At 39.7% G+C, this 19,306-nt stretch overlaps 1 protein-coding gene across 1 annotated transcript in view; it reads right to left on the reverse strand.

The window, feature by feature from the left end:
- The window catches only part of LOC147610441 (stress response NST1-like protein), a 45,471-nt gene extending 44,568 nt beyond the window's left edge, over positions 1–903 (reverse strand). The window contains exon 1 of the mRNA XM_086786412.1: positions 303–903. Coding sequence (XP_086642538.1) covers positions 303–860 — 558 coding nt within the window. The 5' untranslated portion in view covers positions 861–903. The remainder of the gene's footprint in view (positions 1–302) is intronic.
- Positions 904–19,306: the final 18,403 nt, after the last annotated feature.

The raw sequence follows: 19,306 nt of genomic DNA on the forward strand, positions 1-19,306 counted from the left end.
TGCTAGACCACAGATATAGCTAAAGACCAGCATTGTCTTTATGTTATGTATTTGGTCTCGTAGGTCATTTTGGTCTTCTACAGACGTTACATAACACTCTCTCTCTCTCTCTCTCTCTCTCTCTCTCTCTCTCTCACAGCCTGCCAACAGCTCCCCCAATGTATACAATGCCAACAGAAGGGTGCTGGTTGATTTCGCTTCCCTGGATGCCTAGGTCTAACATGGTTGCTTGTCACAGTCTTATAAGCATAATGCACAAAGTCTGTAATTCTTTTTTAAAAAAACAGGGAAATGCAGATTACCAGCTGGTCCTGCAAGAGCTGTCTTTCTGCCTGCACTTCTAGGGCACGTTGGGCCGACTTCTCCTTCTTTAACCTAAGCCGTTCCTCTTTGGCAAGGAGAATCTCCTCTCTCTGCTTCTTGTCATGTGTGGCCTTGGCCGCTTTCTTCTTCTCCACCTCGCCAGCATATTTTTTCCTGATCGCAGAGAGGCGATGGTCATACTGGACCCTCAGTTCCTGCAGGGTAAGTTTGTCCGAGGGCTTCTTGCAGAAGGAGTGCGGTTTTGCGATAGGCTGATTGGAGAGGTACTTGGCTGCCATGATTTCCCGGAGCTCTTCTGCATATGGCCGTGTGTTGGACGGGCGAGCTTTGCCCTCTTCTGTTTCCACAAGTGCAGAAGACTCAGCCCCTGCATCATCCTGCTCTTGACCTAGCCCTAAGCCTGCATCAGTGTTGTCCTTCGACTCTTCGGAAAGGGGCGTGTAATGGCCAATGTGGCGAAATTGAGCAGCCAAGCCAAGGCAAAATGGTGGCGAACAGAGTGCCTTCTTCAGAGAGGAAAGACCGGCTACAGCCATGAGCCCAACCGAGCGTTTCTTTCCTAAAGTTTACGAGCATTAGCAGATATTTAGCACATATATATATTTCACACAATTCCTTCCAACCAATATCTCATCGAAAACCTAGTACAACTCCACTATTTAACAGTCCACAAATCTGGTCCCACCTCTCATCCTCACACACAAGATATGATTGATCCCAATTGATGTGGTAACCCAGTGCAAGCCAACCACGAGCAAAGTCTCAATTGGCGAACCCCTTAGGAGTCTGCTCCTCCATAGCCCATATTCACACAATTCTTGGTAGTAGGTACCCTATTCTTTCTTTCTTTTTTGGGAACAATAAAGAATATATATTAACTATTGAAAGTCAGACCAACAACATATACCACACCCATACCCGACTTTCTCACAACTTCTACTATCCCACATCCACACTACTCTACTCCTTTTTGATCTCGTTCAAAATTTTACAAAGGAAATCCCATCTATCATCTTCACATAAAAAACTGGATTGATCCCAAGAAATCTAATATCCCAGCAGTAAACAAACCTCCATCATAGCCTTAGTAGTGCAGCCCGAGGTGATTGTTTCTCCAGCAGTCCTCCGTGTGTGTTTTGACCACACCTTAACAGTAGGTCTTGTGCCAACCGGGTTCTCAATAAAAGCCACAAATGTGTGATCCACTTGCTTTTTCCTTACGATACCATCTCTGTGTTTTGGGCCCAAATCTGGGGGAGACTTTTCTTCTCAATCCATCATTAACCTGCAGGCCAACAAGTCCACATTAGGGAGTAACCCCAAGTATGCAAGAAGCTCAGCCAATATAAAGGGGGCATCATTATGATATATTCCTCTGTAAGTTTTGAATCAGCACATCCAATTCCACAGACCAGATTTTATTTACATTACAAAAGGAACAACACATGGAAATACATTTATACATCAACTCGAAATCCTGCGGTCCTGTGCAAGTAGACGTTTAAAAAACAATGTCATTTCTACTGGTCCAAAATTCCCATAAGATGCAAGCTCTAATAATGTTAAAAACCAGTCCACTGCATTCATCATTAATTGCCCATTTCCCAAGAAGCCAATCCTCCCAAAAAATTTGTATGTTTAAACCCTTTTGTATCCACCTCATCATTTTGCCCCAAGTGCTTCTTAGGGCAGGGCAGTCCCAAAATAGATGCTTACCACTCTCCAGAGAAGACCTCGATCTAGGGCATACACCACTGGTTGGCCATGTTTCTTCTCTACATCTTATACCCAATAGGAAGTGCCCACATACAGACCTTCCACAAAAAAACCTAAAATTTTATAGGCATCTGAGAATTCCATAGCACATGCCATCTCTTTTTCCAACTTGCCACACTCCACTTTACATTCCATATTTTGTTACAGTACATATAGCATTAGCATCTCCCTTCCTCATGAGAGCATAAATGTCTTTAGTTTTTCCATCCTTTAGTTTAACACCATTAGACCATGCCCAATCCTTGATCCAGACTGAAATATCTGGCTGTGGAACATAGCTCACTCTGCAGCAGCAGCAGCTCTAACACCTACATCATCAAGACTCTCTCTTTTCTGGTTAACTCAAACTCCAGGGATAATGCATTTAACTCTTTCCATCCAGCAGTATTCATGTCCCAACAATCAGCTAGGTGTCTAATACCTTTGTTATTAAGGCACGTAGCCACCTCAATATCCAATGATGCAAGAGGAGGGTCGAACTTGTGATGAGTCCACCATAACCTAAGTGACAACATAGAGTTCCCAGATGCTCTCCCTCCACCATCCCAGACCAAAAGGCACAGATTCTCTTTCCAACTGTTGCAAAGCATTTTACAGAAATCAGAGCATGTAATTTTCAAAGGAGCAGTTGAAAACACTTTGTCTATCCAAGTTAAGTTCCCCCATTTCCCTCTGGCCAAGACCTTAGTCAGTTCCACCAACTCCCTTATCATCAAGGACCAAGTGGATGATTGAGAAAGCATCCTAGGTAGCATCAAGCTCCTTCTAGCTACACAATGGGTGGGCAGATGTATGATACCAATGCCTCCTTCATTTTTGGGCACATCCAATTTCTCCCAAGCCAACCATGTATAGGAACTCTTTTCTTACCTACATCATTTCTCCATAGGAAATCCCTAATAGGACCAATAATCTCCTTCTAATGGCATTTCCCAAATTTAAGCATTGGGCTTAGAAACATAACATAGGCGTTCAACACTAAGTTGCATAAATTAATTCTGATATGAAAGGGTACTCTCATACCTTCCCACTTCTTTAATTTCTATGCAAACTTGTTTATGGCCCACATGACCAGTTGTTCATTGGTAAGACCCACCCCAAAGGGGACTCCAAGAAGCCTCACTATTTGGCCCTTTTATACTACCTCACAACCTAACCTCTGGAGATCAAAATCATTATCCTCTATCAAACTTATGATCCTAGATTTTAGGATATTGCATTCAGACCCTGAGGCATCAGCAAACAATATTCAAGGCCATTCTCACATTGCTGTTCTCAGCTTTTAAAAATAAAAGAGAATCATCAGCAAAGCATTGAATGACCAGCTGCTCACTATGTTTGAGTTTTAAGCCAGTAATCTTGCCTTCCCTACAGGCCAGCTCAAGTGATAGGATCGAAGGATGAGAAGCAATATCAAACAATAGAGGGGCTAGAGGGCATCCCTCTCTGACTGACCTATAGATTTCAAAGCCTCCTACTATTCTTCCATTAAGAATTACATTAGAAAAACCACCCTGGGAAAGAGAATAGATGCAAGTTGCCATTATGATACCAAACCCCATTCTTTCCATCACTCTTGCAATGCAAGACCACTGTATCCTATCATATGCTTTCTCAAGATCTAGTTGCATCATGATACATTTCTGCTGGGTTTTAATGGCCACATCTCTACCCAATAAAGTAGCAAAAATGTTGTCATATATGGATCTGCCTTTAATAAAGCCATCCATGTTGTTTTTTTGAGATGATCGCTTGCAAGACAGGGGTAATTCTGATAGCAAGCACCTTAGATAAGATTTTACACATCACAGTCAATAAGGTGATAGGCCTCCAATGCCCAAACCTGTTTGCAAGCAATCTGTTTGGGGATAAGTTTACCAATCCTTCTTTGAATACTTTGTCCCAATAACCAAATTTGAAGGCTTTCTTACAAATGTCAGTCACCATCTCTTTTAAAGAGGGCCAAAAGGTAATAAAGAATTCAGTTGAGAGACCATCCCACCCAGGTGTTTTTTCACTACCCAACTTCAATAGAGCACACCAACACTCATCCATCTCAATATCCCTTTCTAACCATTTAGCTTTATTAGAGTCCATTTTCTGATTAAGAAGACCAAGCAGCCTGTTTTCAACTTGAAACCTCCGGAAAGAGGAATCTTCTTTTAAGCTCAAAGTAGACCCCAAATATTCGACCCATTTCAAAGCAAGCAGTTTGGGGTCATTTAAAGGAGTGCCATCCTCATCTAAAATGCACCCCCCCATCACACTGTCACTTTTCTTCTTAGAAAGTTTTAAAAACTTATTGTCAAGTTTCTTTTTATTGCTGAAGAGGCTCTTTTTGGTCCAATATTCATGTTCTCTAAAGCATTTATCTTCCACCATTTGGATATTAGCTTGACACTTAAAATACAGCTCAGTGTCACCAGAATCTAGCCCAACGGTTTGTCTTTTCAACAACAACTCTTCTAGAAGAGTAGACCATTTTTTTTCTCGGTTCTCCTTTCCTCCACTCTTAGTTTTCTCACAGCCCTAATGACACCTTGCATCTCATTGGAAAATTGTTCCCAATAGCCCTCAGCTCCCTTTCTCCTTTTCAAGTTATCAATAGCTGCTTCAGTATATTCCACAAAGAGAGGGTCTTTCAACAGTAAATTATTAACTCTCAATTTCCTAGTGGGGTAATGAGATAACTCCAAACCAGATCCATCACAGTGAGACCAACCCCACATTAAAGGGAGATGGTCAGATAAAGTAGAGTTGTAATCCACAATCACCCTCAAAGTGTGAGGCACCCAGGCAGCTTGTTGACTAAAAGAAAACTCTATCAATTCTTGATGAGGAAGAAAGATATTGCAAACTAAAATATGTGTGCCCTAGCTTATCTCTCCAGTCCCCAAGATACCATCTATCTTTAAGTCCCAGGCCCCTTCTAAGATCTTCCCACTTCCCTTTTTCCTTCCCTATTAAAATAGTGCTACCACCACATCTGTCCACCACCACTCATTCTACCATGTTGAAGTCTCCTAACAAAACACAAGGTACTTGGACATTTACACAAGTAATCCAATGCCACGTGCAACTCCTAACCTTGTGATTATGAGCCCCATAAATATTAATGATCCATATTCTCTGACCATTAAAAGTGATCTCTACTTTCAAAATCCTTCCCTCAGGATGGTTAGCTATAATACTAGGGCTGAGATCCCTCTTAACTATGGTCATAACCCCACTAAAACCTGACTTGATGCCACCATTAAATATATCTTATTCCCCAAAACAGTTCATCCTCAAAATGTTACCAGAAAGATTATGTTCGTGGACAGCTAGAAAAGATAAGTCCCAGGACTTCACTAGATCCCAAAAAATGCTATACTGCTTTCTGTCTTTAATCCCTTTCACATTCCAGGTGCCTCCTTTTAGCTCTTTATGGTTCATCATGATAATGGAGTTTCCAATACCATTTCCACTTCCACACAGTCCCTCTGACTACTCTGAGCCAAATCAAGCTCCTTTGTAGCTTCACTATTAGCTTTATTAGGGCATTGATCAATCAACAAGGAATCTCTCTCAAGAAGTGGACTAAAGGGGTTAGAAAAATTCATGGAATTCTGATTCTTCCCCTTCCCATGCCTCCTATTCTCATAACTTCTACTATTCATAGCTTTCCTAGCTTCAGCTTTACACAGCCTCACATTGGCTCTAGACTTGACTTTATCCCACCCTCTTTCCTTCTCTTTATCCTCCGGAATCTAACATCACTTCCTTCCCCTTAGGATCATCTTTTTGAGACTCCAACATATCCTTCTCCTTGTCAATTCCTCCCCTATACTCCTCTTTAAGATACTCTCTAGAGATCACCATAGTCAAACAATCTTTGGCAATATGCCCAAAAGCCTCACACTTGAAGCAAGCTCCAGGGAATGCACCAAATTTGAGAATCAGTTCTAGTTTCCCTAATTGCCCTAAGTCAACTTCAACAGATTTCGGAGTTTCAATAGAAGGATTCCATGTAATACATACACTATTCCCTTGTTTTCCTCCTACCTCATCACCAGGGACAAACAACACTGGACCCAGAGATTGAGCAATATCACACAAAGCAGGTCTCAACCAAGGGGGTAACCCTATCACCTCAACCCAAACAGGCCCAGGCATTTTGCAGACTTTTATTAACATCAAAAAGAGGGTCGAAGGGAAAGACATGAATTAGCCTCTAACCAAAGAACAAAGGGCCCTTGGCAAACAGTTCAGTCACATATTGCCCTTTGATAAACAAAACATTGAAAAAACCCTTACCAAGATAGAAAATCTTAGAAACAGCACAATCATGCAAGATGGATTCCTGGCAGCCATCTACCTAGTTCTCCCTTCGACGGAGGTTTTCCTGGACAGAACAAGAACACACTACACATAGAGAATAAACCTACTTGGCTTCTGATGAATTCCTGGCTCAGCTTCAGGCATACCTTCTCTTTGACTTGATTACACAGACGTTCATTAAGCCAATTAGGGACACACTTTCTTTTGACGCAGACCGCCTCAGCCTCCTCACCTCTTCGCTTCATTTCCTCCTCAGCCTCAGGGTCCCAATCTCCCCAACCTGTTGCCCCTTCATCCTCACAAAGGAGCCAACTACTAGAGGTGACTGCCATGCAAGACGCGATACACCGACAACCCGACAGCATACACACTGCATGCACTCCCACGAGCTGATTAATATCACCACTCGCCCACTCCTCCCTCGCATGCATGACACGTAGCGAATCGGATCGCACTCAAGCCAAGTAGCCAATCAAAAGAGTCTTGTTTCCAGTAGGTACCCTATTCTATCCCGATTCACTTTATTAGTAGACTTTAGACTTTCAAAGGTATGGGCTAAGGTTTCAAAATATCATCTTCGAGATTTACAAAAGGAACACATGCCTCCTGCCCCCTCATGTCTCCACACACACACACATCTCTATATCTTTTCTCTATATCTCTATATTATATAAAGAAAGAGTTTCACAAAGTTGACATGTGGCACAATTGGAGGTTTGGGAAGAGAGGAGGAGGTTTGAGGAGGTTAGTGTAGAATTTGAATTTGTAGGTTTGAAAAGACATGTGAAGCACAAGTGACCCACTAGTAGAGAGAGAGAGAGAGGCGTATTAGCATACTCAAGTGTAAAGATTTATAGCCTTGAATTTGGTGTGATGTTTATGTAGGCTATTTTCATAGCAAAGCTCTTTGTTAAAGCTTAACTAATATTATATCCTATAAAATCCAGATTTTGTGAGAGCCATTAGGATAGAAATCCCTCTTCTCATGGAATGCTCACATTAGACACCCCCCTTGATTCCACGCGCTTGAGGCCAGTATGGTGATGTGGACCAAGGGCTCCTCATACTCTTTCGTGCACAAAACTTCACTGATACCACGATAACTTTTGAATGTTTGACATGGATGTGGCCCCCATCGACAAACAAAAAGATACCCCTATCGTGGGTGGAATTGACGTCCTTGCCTTTGGTTGTAGTGTCCTGCCTAAGCAGAGTTGCTTTCCACCTCTACCATTACAGCAAGACTATGTGTGTGTGCGTGTGTGTGTGTGTGAAGAAAGAGAGAGAAAGAAATGAGGACGAGATAAATAATCCATGCACTACATATTGCATGTACAAGTGCAGTTTAAGAGATATTTCAAAGTTTGGTTACAAAAAAGGAGCCTTTCTAAGGTTTTTTTGCATTATATTATGAGCAGATTCCACTTAAATTAATTAATCGTTCCATGCCTTACATAGTTCTTATAACATGTTTTTTTAAATTGTAAAAGTTTTTTCCAAAAAGGATGTGCACAACATTTTGAACCAAAGACCTGCAGAGGCAGCTACAAGTGCATAAACGAAGCTGGGGCTTGAATGTAAGCATTTGGAAGAGGCTTTTGCAAAAATCATCAAGATCTTGCAAAGAATCAAGGGATGGGCCTTCATGTTTCTTCCACAAAGAGAGGCTTCTACTTGCATATGAGGCTCTCTGTTGATGAGGCTCTCTTGAAGCTATTTGGACACTCTGCATGCTTTCTTGAAGGCTTTGCAAGCATTTCTTACTTCATTGAATCATTTGTGAACCCACTAGTAGAGAGAGAGAGAGAGAGAGAGAGAGAGAGAGAGAGAGAGAGAGGCGTATCAGCATACTCAAGTGTAAATATTTATAGCCTTGAATTTGGTGTGATTATAGGAGATTATATTAGTTAAGCTTTAACAAAGAGCTTTGCTTATGAAAATAGCCTAGCAATTAGTGATGATTACATGCATGGAGTGTTGTCTAATTTTGCAATAATTGGTGGCAATCGCACATGAGAATCAAGTGATTTCATACTATAATTGGAATCTCAATGCATTCTTGCAAAATTGATCATTCTATAATTGGAATCTCAATGCATTCTTGCAAAATTGATGGCATTGGCATATTTCTTGCAAACATTGGAAGAAGATGGATCCTCCCATGTCTCGGGAGGTCACCCATCCCAATTGTGTTCCAGTGCAAGCACGCTTAACTAAGGTGTGCCACAAATTACCATCTAGACCCGAAAACCTTAAGGTGTTAGATGACCTCCAGTTATCCAATTTGTAGAAACCTCAACTTGCCAGAATCAAACCCAATCTCACCACGTGAGCTAGTTCTCTCTAGAAGTGTGGATTGCATCTCCAACACCCCCCCTCAAGCCACAGTTTGGTTGAGTTGTTAGCTTCCAACATCACAACAACTTGGGCTCTAATACCATGTTGAAAACATGGATCCTCCCACTTCTCGGGAGGTCACCCATCCCAATTGTGTTCCAGTGCAAGCACGCTTAACTAAGGTGTGCCACAAATTGGTCTAGCCATCTAGACCCGAAAACCTTAAGGTGTTAGATGACCTCTAGTTATCCAATTTGTAGAAACCTCAACTTGCCAAGATTCAAACCCAATCTCACCACGTGAGCTAGTTCTCTCTAGAAGTGTGGATTGCATCTCCAACACCCCCCCTCAAGCCACAGTTTGGTTGAGTTGTTAGCTTCCAACATCACAACAACTTGGGCTCTAATACCATGTTGAAAACATGGATCCTCCCACTTCTCGGGAGGTCACCCATTCCAGTTATATTCATGCGCAAGCGCGCTTAACTGGGGTGTTCCACAAATTGGTCTAGCCATCCAAACCCCAAAACCTTAAGGTGTTAGGTGACCTCTGAGTATCCAATTTGTAGACACCTCAACTTGCCAAGATTCAAACCTAGTCTCACCATGTGAGCTAGTTCTCTCTAGAAGTGTGGATTACATCTCCAACAGAAGAATAATGTAACTTGGAGGTATCTTTGCTTTCTTGGTAGCCTTGGTAATAGGCACATGAGATTTTATTAGTGAAAGAGGTAAAGCTTTAGAGCTATTTGTAGGATTAATGATGCAATGGTGATTGGAATGATATAGCATGAGTCCATGGCTAGTTTTGGGAATGTATGAGAACTTGTAAGTGGCTTTAACCTTTTATCAATTACATTTCAATCTCACTATTGTAACCTTTTATAAATTACATTTCAAGTTCTTAGAATCTAACTTGTTGTGAGGAATACCCTTAGCAAGAGGAGGAAGAAGGGGCCAAGGGAAAGAGTCTTCATGAATTCCACTGCTCGGGGGCTATATGTAATCGAGGAATGGGAGGATTAGGTACCATGCGATGTGGATTGGAGAATGTATGAGAACTTGTAAGTGGCTTCAATATCACTATTGCAACCTTTTATCAATTACATTTCAAGTTCTTAGAATCTAGCTTGTTGTGAGGAGTACCCTTGGGAAAGAGGAGGAAGAAGGGGCCAAGGGAGAGAGTCTTCATGAATTCCACTACCTTAGGGCTATTGGGAGTGGGAGGATTTGGTAAATGCGGTGAAGAATTGATCACATATATTGGTCTACATTGAAACACATGGCAATGAACTCTAAGGATCACATGTATGGCTAATGGTTGCCAATGGCATGATTTATATGAGGTTATCCTTTATAAGATGTATGTGTAGACAAATGGACCATATGTATTCAAGTGATTTTGATTCTCTATAGTGGAAACACAAGCATTTGAATCATTGCTTTTGATGTTCTATAGTGGAAACACAAACATTTGAATCATTGTTGACAAAGATGGTTTATGCAACACTTTGGGGTCAGTTTGGGCAAATCTAAGAAGTTGGCCCATAAATGATGTGGACTGAACCTAATTTAAATCACATATTTGGAAAGGCTATGTTGAGGGATTTCTAACAACCACCCGATTTCGATATCTCTTTCGTGGTCAAATTGCCAAAATTTTGTCACATAGGGGTACTAAAGAGAGTAAAAGGGGTGGATTGAACCTAATTTATTATATACATTGTGTTCCCCATTGCATTATAACGTCTCAAGTTGGAGTGTTGTCAAGTATAAAAAAACAGAGAACAGATGGGGCTTCATTTGTGAATGATCTTTGCATCTTTGTGAAGCTTATCTCAAGAGCTTCGTGAGAGCTTTTGGGCAAAACAATCGGAGGTCAATTTATTAGGGAAATTGCATGATCCCCATGCCAAAAGTTATAAGAAAAGTCCCTCTTTTTCCATCACTTGGGAAAGAGCCAATGATAAATGTGGAATATGCGTATGTAAATGATGCATGATTGGACAATACACAAGGGGACAATGGCATATTGACGGCTCAAAGTGAATTGGCACAGGTGGAACAAGGTTTAGTGAATGTTATGGATGCCAATGAGGGTGTTGCAAATGTGCCGAATGTTCAATTGAGCAATGAAAATGCAATACGTTGCTCTTTTTGATTAAGTTGGAAACTCTCCATCATAGTCTTCTGAGAGAAATTGTCCATCATTGACCTAAACATTATTGCAACTTTGGGAGATTAAGGGTGAATTCTCTTCACTTGGGGACAAGATTGAGAGGAGTAATCATGTGAAATTACACATTGTTGGGTCTTCAAAACATCCAAATTGAAAACTTGAAATCAACCAATACCAGCGTGCTCATGGACATGCTTATGGGTGCTTATGGTTGATGATGAGGATGACTATGACACTGAAGATGGTCATGACATTGTTAATAAGGAGAATCAACCTCCTTAATGGAGATTTTAATCTTCATCTAGAGATTTTGGAAGAGGTAATATTATTATATTTGATGACATGCATGTAAATGGAAGGTTTGATAAACCTATACCAAGAGGGCATAGTTAGCAATGCTCATGAAAACATTAGTGGGTTAAGGTCACATTTCTAATACATCATTGCTAACTATGCCCTCTAGGTATAGGTTTATCAACATTAGTGGGTTAAGGTCACATATCCTCATTTAAGATGATTTAGTCTTTAGGCTAAGGTACTATGGTCTAGAGCTAAACCATAGTTGATGTATGGTTACCCTAGCATTCGAGGCATCTCCTCATTTAAGATGATTTAGTCTTTAGGCTGAGGTACTATGGTCTAACTAAACCATAGTTGATGGATGTATGGTTACCCTAGCATTCAAGGCACCTTCTCTAGTGGGTGGAGGGGCATCTTGGTACATGGCTAGTGGGCTATGCAAGTGGAGAGGGGTGCCTTCTTCAAGAGAGCCTATATAACTCACCCGAAGTGGAGAGGGGTGCCTTCTTCAAGAGAGCCTATGTAACTCAACTCACCCAAAGTGGATGTACACTACTTTATTGTAACCTTGGTGGTTTATGGTCCTTAGTGGAATATAATTGTGGTGGTACTTTGTGGAACATACTCTTGCATTGTTTCATTCTTTCATCTTGTTGCTTGAGTGAGATGTTGGGTCTTATGTTCTTAGTGGAATACAATTGTGGTGGTACTTTGTGGAACATACTCTTGCATTGTTTCATTCTTTCATCTTGTCGCTTGAGTGAGATGTTGGGTCTTATGTTCAAGCTCTCTAGCTTAGCTTATAAGCTTGTTTAAGCTTTACTAATCATTAGTTGATTAAGGTTGAGTTTTTCTTTGAGTTTAACTCTTAAATCTATGCTAGCTCTACATAGTGTTTAAGTGAAGTTGTTTTTTAGGTATTTAAGGGCTGAGTGTCCACTCCTCTCAACCCATGAGTGGCACATTGAGTTGAGAGAGAGAAACATCAATGTTGCTTGAACTAACCATTGGCATTAACCATTGGGATTAGAAGAGAGAGAGGGTGTCACTAACCTTGCCATTGAGTGGATTTCTTTAAGGCATTCATTCATTAGAGAGGAGAGGGAGCTTGACACTTCAATCTTGAGAGAGAATCTTGTTAGGCATTCACACTTGAGAGGTGAGAGAGGACTAATAGATAAGATTATTAATGCTTAAGGGACAACAGCTACTTGCAAAAAAACCCCTTTCTATCACAGAGAAGGTAGAAGAGTCTAAAGTGTATCATTTGGGGAGATTTCTTGATCAAAAGAAATATCTTTCAAAGGGCTTAATCCTTGACTTGATGGGCGATGTCAATGGTGTAAGAACAGTGGCCAAAGGAGCTGATTAAAAGAAGCATCTGTGTTCATGATAGAGTACCACAAAACAAGCTCAAAGACCAGCCTCAAACAATAACTTCTCTACATTTTCTCCATCAAATTTCACTTGGGGGAAATGTGTCCATGAGTCAGCTTTCTTTTGAGTAAGAAAATGCCTCATTTGGTGTAATACACTACTTGCACCACTCTATGTAGTGAACAGAGGTCTCAATAGAGACTAATCTATGTTATAGCTCACCATTGAGCTCAAATTTGGCAATAATTAATCTCTGTGCAGGTGCTCCCAGCTCTGATCTTCAGAAAACGATGAAGCTCTTAGGTGATTTACTGCAAAATTGATCTTGTCCTCTGTTGATTTGTAGCTGGTGGGTGCCCTTTTTGACTTCACAACTTTGATGAAGGTACTATTTTTGCAAAGGCATAAGTGCATCCTTTTACTTAGTGTAAAAGGACTTTAAGCATTATTTTTTACACTCTTTATGAGTAAATTCCAAGCTTTGTAATGTCCTAAGTGTATAAAGGACTCAACCTCATTCATTTGCACACATACCTTAGTGCTTAGTATAATCTTTTGGGTTTATTTTCTCATGTGGTGGGAGAAGCACCACATGGCTTCCTCATGTGAATCAAGCATAAGAAATCCTAAGGACATTTAACCTAAGGCTAAAAAGCTTAAGAGAACCAAAACAAAAAGGGTTAAGGTTCCTTCATATTACAATGAAGCAAGAGCTTGGGATCTTGGACATTTTCTTAGTAAAAATCTAGATCTCTATGGTGAGGGAGATTTCTTTGTGAAGAAGGAACACTAAGTGTGTTTGGTGACACTTCTCTTTGTACAAACCTAAGATATATAGAGGGTTTTTGTTGTCATTCAAAGGTTGTTCTAGGCATTATGTTTATGCTCCATCATGGGATACTTTAATAAATCTGATAGGTTTGATGGAGCAAAGTACTCTACTTGGTCCATCAAAATGTAAATGGCTTTAGTGGACAAAGAGCTATGAGGGATTATAATAGGCTTTGAGAGAAAACCTACCACTAGGAACTTAGAGTTGGTCTTTATGCGAATGTAAATGGCTTTAGTGGACAAAGAGCTATGGTGGACTGTAATAGGCTATGAGAGAAAACCTATTTCTAGGAACCCATAGTTGGTCTTAAAGTGGGAAAATGGTGATGCTAAAGCTAAGGCTTTCATCATTGAGCTCGCTCAACTTGGCTCAGGCTTAAGTCTATCTTTGGGCAAGTGATTGTGCAGTAGCTTGACTTTTCTTAGGAAGAAGTTGAGAAGACCTCAGTAGCTTCTCATGATATAATGTGTCGCATTGATCATCTTTGTGGAGCTCGAGTCAACATATCAGAAGAGGAATATGTATTTGTCTTACTTGCAAGTACATATCCTCATTTTAAGATGGTTTATTCTTTAGGATAAGGTACTATGGTCTAGCTAAACCATAGCTGATGTACTAGCATTCAAGGCACCTCCTCATTAAAGATGATTTAGTATTTAGGCTAAGGTAATAAGGTCTAGCTAAACCATAGTTGATGTATGGTTACCTTAGTATTCAAGGCACCTCCTCTAGTGGGGGGCATCTTTTCACATGGCTAGTGGACTATGCAAGTGGAGAGGGGCACCTTATTCAAGAGTCTATATAACTCATCTTACACAAAGTGGTTCTATGGTCCTTAGTGGAATACACTTGTGGTGGTCCTTTGTGGAACATACTCTTACATTGTCTCATTCTTTCATCTTGTTGCTTGAGTGAGATGTTGGGTCTTATGGTGGCAAGCTCTCTAGCTAAGATCACAAGATTATTTAAGCTCTCTAGCTAAGCTCACAAGATTATTTAAGCTTTACTAATAATTAATTGATTAGGGTTGAGTTTTGCTTTGTGTTTGACTCCTTAACTTGAATCTATGTTAGCTTCTACTTAGTGTTTATGTTAATCTAGATTCCAATAGTATCAAGGATGAAGTGGTGTTTACAAATTTTAAGGGATCAAAAACAACACCAACACTAAGGAGTTTGAAGAATGGACAAATAAACTTGACTTTTACTTTGAGCTTAATCTTAGAAGTGAGTGTGCTAAGGTGTATTTTGCTACTTTGCAATGGGTGACGATGAAGATGACCATGACATTGAAGATGGCCGTGACATTGTTAAGGAGATTTGGATCTTCATCTAGAATTTTTGGAAGAGGCAAACAAGTGGTATTTGATGACATGAGTGTAAATGGAAGGTTTTTCCAAACCTTCCATTTACACTCATGTCATCAAATACCAAACCTTCCATTTACACTCATGTCATCAAATACCACTTGTTTGCCTCTTCCAAAAATTCTAGATGAAGATCCAAATCTCCTTTCCAAACCTTCCATTTACATTCATGTCATTAAATACCACTTGTTTGCCTCTTCCAAAAATTCTAGATGAAGATCCAAATCTCCTTAACAAAACCTTCCATTTACAATCAAATGGAAGGTTGGATCTTCATCTAAAGATTTTTATTTTGGAAGAGGTAAACAAGTGGTATTTGATGACATGCATGTAAATGGAAGGTTGGATCTTCATCTAAAGATTTTTATTTTGGAAGAGGTAAACAAGTGGTATTTGATGACATGCATGTAAATGGAAGGTTTGATAAACCTATACCAAGAGGGCATGTTGGCAATTCTCATGAAATAATGATGAGTAAACCTATACCAAGAGGGCATGCTGACAATGCTCATGAAAACAATGATGAGTTCATTAAGGGTATCAAGGATAAAGTGGTGTTTACACAATTCAAGGGAGCGAACAACACTGTAAATAATGGGTAAATAAACTTGACTTGTACTTTGAACTCAATCCTAGAAGTGAGCATGCTAAGATGTATTTTTCCACTTTTCAATTGGAAGGTTATGCACACGTGGTGGTGGCATGTAGAAGAGGATGGCTATGTCATCACCACTTGGTTTGGAATCCAATGCATTTGTTTCCAAATTGCATGGCGCTCACAAGATTAGTGAGTGGGATGTTTTGACACAAATAGGAAGTGCAAGCGATTATAATCACAAATTCCTCAAGCTCATGCTCTATGTGAAAGGCCTTATTTTGATGATTTCAAGGCAATCAAGTACATCAAAGGACATAAGGGCGCTCATGTCAATGCTCAAAGGCCAACAATTCTTGAAGAGGCTCTAATATTGGTAGATATATATGAAGAAAAATATGCCTTGAAGGGTGGTTATGTTACATAATGTCGACCCTTTAGTTGTACGGGGATGCCCGGATGCTAGTGTGACATCCTAGTGAATTGGTATCATAGGTGACTCCACATTAAATACTGGTTACCTAGTGTTATTGGCATAGCTTGAGACCATGTTTGACGGGTGTATGTTGTTGAGGTGTAACAAGTAGTGCCATGCTTGACAACTATATTGTGGTCAAGTGAAACAAGTGGACTATGCTAGACAACTGCACATGGTCGAAGTGTAACAAGTGGTTTATGCAATTGATGTGCCATGCTCATTGAAGTGTAACAAGTGGTAACTCACACTATGCTAGATGATGTGTATCGTAGTGAAACAAGTGGTAAGTATATGTTGTGTTTGTGTCTAACCATTCAGCATGTTTCTCTCTACCTGATGAATTCTCAAATCGTGCCTTTCTAACCTCACATATGATTATGTGTATTTCCTGTGATCCATTGGACATAGGTTTCTTCTCCTCTAACCTTATTACTATCTTTCTATACCCCCATAGAAGTAATTGTTTCATTGGATTAACATCATAGATTCCACCTCCATGAGCAGTTATCTATTGGAAAGCACATCGTGCTTACCAATGAGATCTCTCCACCATGACCTGTGTAGAACATATCGCTAAACTTCCTTCATTTGCAAAGTAAGGACCATGACCATGCAATATATGCTACATTAATAAACAACATAATCATAGTTAGTCTCTAAAACCATATAAATGAATTGTAATGTCACACTTATGTGTTATACTACTTGAAGTCCAGGCTTCAACACAACTGATGCATAGAATATACTAATCACCTCCTTAAACTCCTTGAATAATCATCTAGTCCAAATGGCATCTTTTGCAAAAGCACTGCCAATTTGTCAAGAGCAATCCACACATTTGCTTTTGCTACTCTAGTCTTTCCTCCATTTCTTCAATCAGGAATGGCCATATGTAACTTTTTCCTTGCTTCATATTTCTCTGTTTGTTGTACTAATAGTTCTCCATTTTCATTTCGTGGTGCAGAGAGGAATTTCCTTGGTTTTGAGCCGCCAAAGCAAGGCTTGCATGGTACTTTGCCGCTTGCTCCGGACTTTTTTCATCCTTCTTTATTTCTACCTGGCCTTGATGTAAACCCATCCCAGATAATACTTCTTCCACCCTTTTACATGTTTCTTGGGCATCAGAAGCTGGCTGCATTTTATAAGCAAAACACACAAACTCATAAACCAATTTGTCTATGATCCTCACTAGTGCATGTAAAGTGCAAAAGTGTACTCTTGTCAAGCGGATGTCAAGAATAGGATCCCACTTAGGATCTACTCGTACCATTTGGCCCCCACGGCAAACAAATTGATCACATGGACACCCTTCTCTTCCTGTTTCTTCCCATTCTTACCTTTCTTTCTAGACCACATACAATATATATGCAAGGAAACTTTGCATTTGCTGCATTTGACACACTAAACATGCACTTAAAAGTTTTGAGATCCCCAGTAAGGTGCCATTCCACTTGATACTCACCATAACCTTCCACGTACAAACTTTCACCATGATTTTGACATTGCGCTGTATTAGGTATCTCTGTCAAAGAAAATCTTCAAAATCTTATGATCTTCCTTTGGTACTTCAAATGCAGCAAGCCACCAAATGTCATTCTCAGACTGTACACTAAAGTAATCAGGATGACCACACAAGATGTTAGGATCTAGTGCTCTCTATTCATGAGAGTTAGACTAACACATTCTAACTTCTGACCTTTGATAACCTCACTTTCATCAAGCTTCAAAATAAATTTTAGCTTGCCTCCACATTCTGCAGCAACAGATATACTGTAAAATTTTACCATTAGAGATTGTAACTTGCATACATCTAATACAAAATTGTTATTTGTGTGCAAGACAAACGACACTTCCTTTGACCCATACTTGCATCATACATGTCTGTGACATAAGTGCATTGGCTCACCAATTAATTGTTCCACCTTACTGTTTAATGATTGTCGTGCTAACACCACATGAAATGGTTTAGGAAGAGGCAATACCCTTTTCTTTTGCAAGACTTTTTTAAACCTTGTATCTAAATGTTTGTATATCATGCCATAAGACTGAGAACTTATTCCTACCTTATCACATATTCCCTGCATATCATTTGATGTGAAGGAATCACTTACCTCTTGTAAGCATTGTATGATAACTTCATCCACCACAACTGACTTAAATTTTGGGCATTGAAGCGCGGACTTCACCATACCTTTAGTGAGTACCTTTTCAATTCCTTGATTCACTTCATTTTCTAGATTGTTAAACATCTTTTGCATGTTATCACGTTATGCATAGATCCTTTCCCTGTATTGTCCACCTGTCTTTACCAACATGTGCATAGGCTTATATGACCTTTGGCGTTCACGTACCTCCCGTGTCGTTGTGTGCGCCCATAAGTGACAGTCTTCTCTAGCATTGTCTTCATCTTCTTATTGCTAGCCTGTAAATCATTAACCTGGTTAATCAAACTAGCATTTTGCATTACCATGTCATACATAGCATCTTGCAAAACATTCTTCTCTTCTTGTTTTGCCAACAAAGATCTATTAAGTTTCATGATCTGTTGTGCAGAAACATGGGCTTGGGTTGCAAGTCTCCAAGTATAACCCTATTACCCTGCATTACATTCACAAACATACTTGATAAATGATGTTAGTCCTAAGAATTGTAGAGATTGTTGTGTAATAGGATTAGGTGGATATATAGACCCATCAACCCAAAGATCTATATGTTTTTTCCCTGCTATTTGGTGTAATTACATAATCGATGGATTCATCATTGAAACCTCAATTCTCTTGTACAATGGGACATACTCTTCATATACTTCTCTTCTTATAGCTTCTTGCTTCCTAAAACATCAAAAAACTAGAAACACTTAGATACATCACTATCTCATGATTATTTACACATATGTGTAACTTAACACCAACTTTAACACATATTATTATTATTAACCAACAGTAATGCACATATTATTATTATTAACTAATAGTAAAATATATCTTACTATTAACTTTATTATTTATGAATAGTAATGCACATAACCAATAGGAAAACATAACTTATAGAACTCAATTGAACATAACCAACATCAAAACATTGTTAACCTCCATTTTTGTTCTATGTTGCTTCTCTGTGTTGGCTCTGTGTTGTCTCTTTGTTACTTCTTCCCTTGATAACAAGATTAATAAAGAGGGAAATAGTTTGTTGGCTCCAAGAAAATGGCACCAAAAAATCAAATCACTCTTCGTTCTCTAGCTTTGTAGTGAACAAGTGCAATAGAACAGGAGGGAAATACAAACTGTTTGGAGATGGAGGGAAATACAAACTATTTGGAGATGGAAGAAAATACAAACTGTTTGGAGATGGAAGAAAATACAAACTGTTTGGAGATGCAAATTTGAAAGTAGAAGAAGAAATGAGCGAAAGAGAAGAAGAAGC

Source organism: Cibotium barometz, chromosome 49, assembly GCF_041138505.1.
Source record: "Cibotium barometz isolate CiBa-2024 chromosome 49, ASM4113850v1, whole genome shotgun sequence".
Taxonomy (NCBI): domain Eukaryota; kingdom Viridiplantae; phylum Streptophyta; class Polypodiopsida; order Cyatheales; family Cibotiaceae; genus Cibotium; species Cibotium barometz.